General features: G+C 38.7%; 1 protein-coding gene across 4 annotated transcripts in view; it reads left to right on the top strand.

Annotated features, from left to right (window-relative positions):
- The first annotated feature begins 213 nt into the window (after nucleotides 1–213).
- LOC139747168 (uncharacterized) overlaps nucleotides 214–9,414 on the top strand; it is a 36,030-nt gene continuing 26,829 nt past the window's right edge. For 2 of the 4 annotated variants that reach the window (XR_011712328.1, XM_071659131.1), the window contains exons 1-5: nucleotides 215–419; nucleotides 1,735–2,242; nucleotides 5,244–5,329; nucleotides 6,158–6,259; nucleotides 8,895–8,978. Coding sequence is in view for 3 of the 4 variants with exons in the window: in XM_071659131.1 (XP_071515232.1) it covers nucleotides 1,738–2,242; nucleotides 5,244–5,329; nucleotides 6,158–6,259; nucleotides 8,895–8,978 (777 nt within the window). In the remaining variant the exon portion in view is untranslated. Of the gene's footprint in view, nucleotides 420–1,734; nucleotides 2,243–5,243; nucleotides 5,330–6,157; nucleotides 6,260–8,894; nucleotides 8,979–9,414 lie in introns of all 4 variants that reach the window. The other 2 variants (XM_071659130.1, XM_071659129.1) reach the window with 2 other exon arrangements.

The following is a 9,414-nucleotide window of genomic DNA, read 5'->3' as shown; positions in this document are numbered from 1 at the left end:
AGGTGCTTCAGAGGTTGTATCATCTCTCGTTACATAAATTATTCCAAAGGAATGTAGGTTTCCCTTCTACGTAACATGAAAAAAATAAACTAAGCAAAGATACCTAACATACAATACACTCTACATTTATTTTATTCCATAATATTTGTTTTATAATCGTATCTCCCATACCTCATCAAATATGAGAATAAATGGAAGATGTAAACATTTATACAAGGAGTCCTTTTAAAGTCGTTGGAAGCCATTAGCGAAGTTAAACTGTCTTCTTAGTCGGTAACATCTTGTATGGTCATGTGAGACACTAGTTCGTCATAGGAGCCAAGGAACTTCGCACAAACCATTTATATAAAACCAGGAGGAGAAAAAAGCGAATTGAGCTGCTTAATTGAAGAGTAAACACCAATAGTGAGTCTTGATTTGTAAGTTTCAGCTCAGTGTTTTTTAAACGCCATTGTTTATGGTGGTAACTTTGAACTTGAGACCGGACATTTAGCGTAAATCCATGTCATAAACCAACATGCTTTATACTGGTATGTTAATTTAGCTTAAATGTATCGATTTCTGGCCGAATGGTCGAATAAATAGACCATTGGCGTTCAATTGACGATTTGTCAAGTGTTCCTTCCCATTGGCACCTGTCCCGCTTTGGAGGTTGAATTGTACTTTATTGGGTAGAACAGCTCCTCATGGCTGTTTACAATGATTCTTGACTTCCTGTGTTCTGCAACGGCGGTGTAGTGTACAGAAATTACATTAATAGTTGCCGAAATTGATTTAGAGCATGATTATTTGAACGGGATTTGGCTTTAATAGGGTACAGGGGCATGTCAATGGTTTAGTAGGTAATACAGTGAAATAAATTTAATAGAATGTATGATATCTTTATGTAGTCTCCAAGGCACTCATGTTTTCCTATAAGTTAAAGTATTTTGGTCTAAATATGATTGTGCACTCTCAACATGGTACTAAATGTCAACTGACAGACGGCTTAGTAAGTGGCCGTATTGCATGTGAAAAATCCTCAAAATATGTCAGTAAAGACTTCCCTGCAGCAGCTGACTTTTATGATACCTATTTTTTTTTTGTTATTTGTAATATGTGTATTTGCAGAAGTTACATTTGTAGAGTTGGTCTTTGTGAGTTTATGTGGCTTTAAGTGTGTTCAGACATGATTGACTTCTATTGCACATTTTTTACCATGTGGTGCCAAGGTGCAGATGACAGTATGAGTAGTATAATTTGGCTTTTTCATCAAAAATTAAGGTAAATGCTTTATTGGTTGCTAAGCCTAGTAAAGTGGGATTATGATAGGTCATGTGTTTGTTTGGAGAGTGTGGTTTCTGATGGGTGTGTCTGGTGGGTTGAGGTTAAGAATAAGTTGGGAGGTTGGTTGTTATAGTGCTTGATGGTTTTTTCAGTGCATATATGTTTTGTTATCATTGTATTTGTTTGGGATGAGGATGACTTGATTTATTTTTTCGTAATCTTGCTGACAATTATTTTATGCAGATAACTACAAAATTTTTAATGGGATCTATACTTATGACTGTAATTGTTTCCTTTTTAATGAAATTTAAATTTTTCTGTATTTTTATCATGTAAATCTATAACATTTATTGTCAGTGTTTCAAGATGAGACCTTTCTTAGAATAAGTTTCCAATGTCTCTTAAGAAATGCTGCTGTTGGCGTGCTTCCTTGATAGCAAAACTAATCTTGATGGTTCTTGTCCTCAGATCATGCCATGGAGTTGGGGAACAATTGCTTCAAACAGTGGGAATCCTTACACAGATAGCAATCGAAGTGGCATACTTCCTACACCCTTGGAATTCTTGGCACGCTATCCATATATCCCTGAGACCCAGTCATCTCATCAGTATGGAAGACCATACTTCTCACAGAGATCAAGGCCACAATATAATCATCACCACCAGGGTTCTAACAGAGGTCACTATAATGGTGGCTTTAGACCATATCAGAATCAACGACACACTTACCAGAGAATGAATGGTCCAAGATGGAATTCATCAGTGACAGATGAATATGCTCACAGAAGACAGGCATCACCACAGAATCCTCCAGTGAATAATGGATACAACAGAGGACAAAAGCCAAACAACCATGATTCTATGCCCACATGTGAAAATATTGAAAACTTGCCAAATACTGAAGGGGTAAAAATGCAAAAACTCCCATTCTTGGATGTCAAATCAAATTTATTGCAAATTGATGTAATCAATCAAGGTGAGTAGAAATTAACACCTTTTTTTATGTATAGTTTTATTAGTTGTATTAGGCATAGAACTAGAGTACTGTAGATGATATGGCTGTTAATGGATGTGGTACATATTTACTTTTAGGTCAACTTGGGCTCTAGCACTTATAGCTGTTTGGCATTGTATTTGCGAAATATAGAATTTTATGGAGAACCGTATGGAAAAGATGATCGGTGAGCAAGATGGTGAAGGGTAAAAGTGAAACTGCTTGACATGATTTTCACTTTGTAAACTTCCACATCCAAAACGTCTCACATCTGCTACCCTGTCGAACACATTTAACAATCCTTCAAAGTACTCATTCCATATCCTCTTCACCTTAATTCCAGATACCCCCTTCACTGATGTTCTCATGTGTTCTCAAGCCTTTGGCACACAATTCATCTCCTGGCATATATATTATTCTTCACGAAATTTGCTGATTCTTACTCCTTCATCTTGACCTCTTGCTGCTTCTCTTGTACATCTGATTTCTTGCATTCAGCTGCAAATAATACAAATACCCTTCTGTTTTCTCTTTCACTAGCAACTTAACTTCCTCATCCCACACTCACTACCCTTTCTCATCTGTCCACCTTCCAAGTGCCACACACTTCTTTCTCACATACAAGCAATGCCCCCCAAAATATTACTGATCTACTACCCTAGCTTTGTTTGCTCCCACCTTATGAGTTTCTACACTCAGTCTCTTCTGGTATCTCTAAACACAAACCTTTTTTTGTAAGGTCACTCACTTTCACCACCCTCATCCTACCCATAAAATTTTCTGCTTTCCAATAACCTTTGCTAACTTTCACCCTTGCTTCCATTAAGTAATAGTCAGTCATCCCACCAGCTGCTGCTTTCAGTATATTCACTTCCAAAGGTCTCTTTTTTTGCTTCTCTGTCATTTAATTCATAACCCAATAATGCTTAATGTCCATTACCCCTGTTAACCCACTTATGCATATTCCTCTTTTTAAACCAGGTATTCCCAGTTATCAGTCTCTTTTCAGCACATGACGCCACAAGCTATTCACATATCATTCACAGCAATGGGAACCCACTGCTCCTCAGTTATCCTTAGCTGCCAGAGTACTTGCTCTTGTATTCAAGTCACCCATCACTTATACTCGATCCATTGCATCAAAATTGCTGTCACACTCACTCAGCTGCTCCCTAACCACCCTGCCTCTCTTTCTTTTCCTTTCATTTCCAGTTGCATTAGCACTGATGATCACCCACTTCTTATAATTATCTTTCATTTGTAATCACATCAGTATGGGACTCAGTTCATTACACTCACACATACCCACAATTCCTTCAGTATCAGTGCTACCCCTTCCTTAGCTCTTGCCCTTATGCTAACCCATGAATTTACCCTTAAGACATTCCCAACTCCTTTAGCTTTGTTTCTCTTAGAGCTAGAACATCCAGGTTTCACTTCTCAAACATATTACCTGTTTCTTCTTTCTTCTTATCTTGGTTACATCCACACAGATTCAGACTCCTCATGCTGAGCTTCTGGAGAAAATGAGCACTCCTTGCTTGGCTCCTTATTTTATCCCAACTTTTAGAGATTAACATACAAGGAGAGGAAGGTATCTTCCATTCTTCGACCCTCTTTAATTGCCCTCTGTGCCATGCAGTTAATACATAGGTAATATTATTTTTTCCCTATACCGTGGGATAGGAGACATCGACTTGGAGCATTGTGGTTTACAGCAAATGATGGGTTGTCCATAGATTGACTCAGGGCATATGAAACAATGGGGAAAACCATGTAAAGGTCTGAGGTGTTTGGTTGTGTACTTAAGGCTGTGGTTTAGGTGCATGATACATGATAGCGAAAGATTAAATGTGAGGAAGTAAGGCTATTTCGTTATTCTTAGCCATTCTCTGCTAATTCAGGATATGGGGGATTCCCCCAACACACTCGCACACACACACACACACACACACACACACACACACACACAAATAGACCGTGACAAAACACATACAAACTGAAATAACCCAACAAGCACTAAACAACCGACCTCCCATTTCAGTCAAACTTTAGCCCAACAGACATATACCCAACAGAAACCACACTCCCCAGACAGAGTTGTGTTCTCCCTCTTATGCTTTGGACATCACCCATGACTACAACACTGCAAACACCATTTCAACATATCCCAAGACCCTTCATGCTCATGATGCAACTACTCAGTTGCCCTGCCCTCTGCACTTAGATGATTACAGAACATTACATTTTATGACCAGTGGTCTTGACTGATGGATGAGCCTGAGTGCTACATTTGACAGGAAGTAAGTGTAAAACTGGGCAGTTGAAGGTACAAGGAGGAAAGTTTAAAAACTCATTAGGGCTAAGGATATTTCACTTTAAGGTTTTATAGGAATTGTTTGAGATTAGATGTGATGAAAGTATTTTATGTATGAAGCTGGTATGAATAGAGACTTTGGTCTCACTTGGAAGTGACATAGAGTGCAGAGTGAAAGAGCTAGAAATGTCTGTTAAGTGTAAAAGTTTAAGCTTCATTTTATCACACTGCCTTGAGCTGAGGATGTATATTCAAGATTTCAGATGCTGTGTGTACCTGTTCCATTTCAGAAAAATTAGAATGGAGTTCATGATTATGGGTATAGAAATTGAATAATGTTCATTTTCTCTTCACATTGATATCCTAATTAAATTCCAGTCCAATAGGATAGATTGTAGAGTTCTCTGACATATGATTGAGTGCAACTTGGTTATTAATGGAAGAGTATGTAATAACATGCATGGACTTATGAGTTTGAAGATTTCATCTTGAACATCCCTTTTAAAGTGGTGAATTCCGTCTTAGATATATTTGTCATTGCATTGCATGTCATGTTGTTGGCTGATTTACATGAAATTGTTTTTATGATATTTTTTGGTGTAATTCATTGTATTGATAAGGAATCAGACAAATGAGAATCATTAATGAACATTCTTCTGTTAACAGGATCTATAGCATCACACCACTACTTTTTCTTCAAACAAGAAGAACTTGAAGATCTTCTTCGTAACAAAGAAAATCAACCTTATAAGGTTAGTTAGATATTGAATAATTTTTTATTATGATGAGCAGATGTACATTTATGTATTTAATTTGTGTGAAGAGAGCAATAGTTATCTTTTCCATTAGAACAATCCAATTGTCTACAGTGTGCTTTGTGTGTGGGATGTTCTCAAATACCTATTCTAAGGGAAAAAAGTCTTCATAATGTTATTACGATTGATTAGAACATGATATCTAGATATAATGATATACAACTCAGGCTGGTGAAACATTGTTTGTGTCTGCTTCATGTCCTTTCACTCTGCTGCCAGGCATACAAGGTACTCCATAGTACTTTCAGGTATACATATTTAGATGTGTGGTATTTTCTCAAGTATTTTTGTTACTGACTGACATGAATACTAAGGGTTTTTGTAGCTGATATATATGATATCTTGTACAATTGTCATAGCATTGCAAATTATTACATAATATTAGGGAGCAGATCTCATACAGGCTTCTTAGAAATCTTCATGTGAACTGACTTGTGTATGGAAAAATAAGAGTGTGGGTTGAAGTAACTGATGTGGATGTGTTGAAAAAGTTAGAACTTATGGAAGAATGAGAAGGAAAGGTTGAAAGAGGGGATATGTGTTAAATGGAAACTGAATTTTAGACTGAAGGATGGAGAGGAAAGGCTATTTGAGTGCTTGAGGCATGAGCACATAGGAGGGAGTAAGGTGTGTATGGTAGAGTGAAATAACCACCAGTGGGACAGATATCATCTGTTGCATGTAGTACTTCCATCAAACTTTAGCCAACTGATCTATTACCATTGTAGTTAGCATTATGCCGACATTGTTACTGCTGCTTTACAGGTACAGCTAAGGATTTGCAAACTTGACTCCAGCAGTGAGCAGGAAGATTACTATCCTGGCTTTCTACAGATTGCAGTCAACAATAATTTGTGCATTTTACCTGTAAGTTTTAGACCATCAGATTTTTTCCCTTTAATACCTTCATGTGATGAATTCTTTTGCAGAAAGTCTTCACTAATTATTGATGGGCATGATATCGCCTTCATTCAGATTCTTGTGAATATGTACTACTCATACTAAAATGCCTGATCAAGACTTTTGGTGCAGTATTTCATTATCTTTTGTTTTACTTTGTTTTCAGTACGTATTTTTAACACTTGACTGTGATAATGTTGAGGTTTTCCCTCCTTTGTCAATCATCATTTTTATGATTTGTCAATTATTTTGAGTGCTCATATCCTGAACATGCAGGATGATAAAAAGATGTGCACCAGATAGAGTGAATTGGAGTGATGTGTTATACATAGGGCCATGTACTATCATTGGACTGAACCAGAGCATATAAAAGAGCAAGGGGAAACCATGGAAATGTCTGTGGGGTCTGATTGTGGATGGGGGCTGTGGTTTCAGTGCATTCCACATGACAGCTAGAAAATGGATGCAAGCAAATATGGCCTTTCTCTTTGTGTTCTTGGCACTACTTTGCTAATGCAGGAAACTGCAAACATAATTATTTGCCATTTCCTGCTTTAGTGAGTAGTGCCAAGAACAGAAGAAAATGCCTCATTTGCCTGCATCCATTCTGTAGCAGCCATGTGTGTGTAATGCACCAAAACCACTTACCTATGTCCTAAACTAGGCCCCACAGACCTTTCTGAGGTTTTCCTTGGCTGCTTCATATTTCCTGGTTCAGTCCATAAACAGCACCCATTGTATACCACATTACTCCAATACACTTAAACCCATGCAAGACTTTCTTTATATATGATTGCCCCAGGATCACTTTCTATGAAAGAGTAACTCAAGACCTTTCTAAAGGTTTCTGCAGCCTGAGGCTGTACGACTTCAAGTAACAAGGAAATATGGACTCCTTAGAAGCGAGAAGTCTTTGACTAGACTATACTCCCTTGGATATAGCCTTGCCAAAAGTGGCTTCTCACTTACAGTGTAACCTTGTGCAGGCACAGTATAATAACACCTACATAAGAAGGCTGCAGACCACACAAAATGGTGCACTTAAAACAATCACTGTCTGTCTGGCAACCACAAGTACTCAACACCTTCACAATAAAACAGGTCCTCACAGAGGTCCTCCTAATACAGACTCAACTCACAATGTTCAGCACTCATTGGGTGTAACTAACACCAACTCACAAGCACTAACATATAGCTTATCACTGCCTCATGAGCACTTCAGTAGTGTCTGCTCATAGATCCCCCACCCTCAACAAATATATCACTGACATGACATGCTTACAGAAATAATCTGACAAGCACTAAACAACTGACCTTCCAACTCATTGTTATGCAGGACCTTTCTAAAGGTTGCTCTGCCTTTATTAGCAGGGGCATGTTTACTCCTTTGGAGTGAGTTCTTTGATACTTTACTCTCAATAGTACAGCTTTGCCAAAGGTCACTTTTCACACATGATGTAACCTCTTGCAAACAGAGCTCGGTAGTACCCAAACATGTATTCATACATACCTACAAACATGCATATTTGTAACAAAGTTGCAAACCACCCAGACTGGAGTGCTTAAGCAATGGCTGCCTGTTAACCACAGATACTCAAAACTTTCACAGAGATCCTCCCAATACTGTCCCACCTTAATATGTTTGACACTCAGTTCTATGTAACAGCTCTAGATCCCTGTCACTGAAACCACCTCATAATAGAACACCAACTCCCAAGTTGACATAAAAAACCAATCCTTGTTTCACATTTCAGCAGCCTTTTACTTCTCACAAATCCCACCACCATCAGCAAAAATAACACTGACAAAACACATGCACCCAGCAGGCACAAAACAACTGCCCTCAACTCAAAACAACACCCCACCAGACACACACACTTCTGAAACCACACTCCCCAGAAAAGCATGAGTCACATTCCCATCTATTCTCTGGAGATTACCCATCCCTATAACACTACAAACATTTCAGTGTATCCCAAGACCCTACATCCCCACAATGACGACACCAGATGCTTAGTGGTGGTGCTCAGTGGTTGTGGCCAATTTCCTGAGTGCTGTAGGAACCTCATAAAGACAGGAGGGTTTTCTAGGGGAGGAAGAAAGAATTTATATAACGCTAAAAAGACATATAACTTCCCAGCTGTCCTAATCTCCAGCCCTTGAATATACACCCATAGGAAACCACACTCCTGAGAGAAACGAGTCACACTGTCCTGCTTACACTCTGGACATCACCCATTCCTACAACTCTACAAATACATTTTAAGCATATCCCAAGACCATGCCCATGATGGCTACCTTAAAGACCATGCCCATGATGCAGCTACCTTAAAGAAAACACCAATCTCTTACCACTCATTTGCCATGTACTCTCTGTACATAGACACAATACAGCCTGATAATATTTTATGACACGGTCCTAAGCCGTGGATGTGACCAGCTTCCCCATTTGCTGCAGGATCCTTGTAAGGATAGAAGGGACTCCCAAGATAGGAAGGTAAGGTAAGATTATATGTGAATGTATGCAGATATGAAGCAAATAAATTTGAGTGTAATAGTAATCTACTCATGAAATTTAACTTGATTTATCCTTGATTTCTAGGGAATTGACTCAATCCCAAGGGGGCCAGCAAGACCAATAAACATCACTTTCATGTGTAATTTGATGGGCCGTAATGATATAGCTGTAAGTATGTTTCATACTTTTTTCCTTCATAGGGATACAGTATAAAGATTTTTTGTATTTCTTCAGCATTGCTTGCCCTAGGAAGGTAGAGCCAGGAGCAGACAATTGAGCCTTTGAAGAAAAATTCCTTACTTAGCATCATCTTTCCCATCTCATGAAAAGTTATAGTTCAGGAGGGGAGAATTTTTAGCCCTTAATTCATACCCGTCCTAGTTAGCGTTATGTATTTCACTTACTGTATTTTTGAAAAAATGTTTTTTGTTTTGTGCAGTATTGCTGAAGTATGCCCATGCCACACTAGTCCAGCAGCGGGAGCATCCTTCTCATCCAAGGAGGGACCCACACTGCCCTCACTAATGGCCCTTGCTGCAAGATGGGTTGGTATGCAGAAGGGGGCAGGAGGGCTGCAACCCTCCCTCTTTCCCCCACACTGCCT

The sequence above is a fragment of the Panulirus ornatus genome, chromosome 67 (assembly GCF_036320965.1).
Source record: "Panulirus ornatus isolate Po-2019 chromosome 67, ASM3632096v1, whole genome shotgun sequence".
Classification (NCBI taxonomy): domain Eukaryota; kingdom Metazoa; phylum Arthropoda; class Malacostraca; order Decapoda; family Palinuridae; genus Panulirus; species Panulirus ornatus.
Note: the sequence above shows the minus strand (reverse complement) of the source record. Positions and strands in the feature narration are given on the sequence as shown.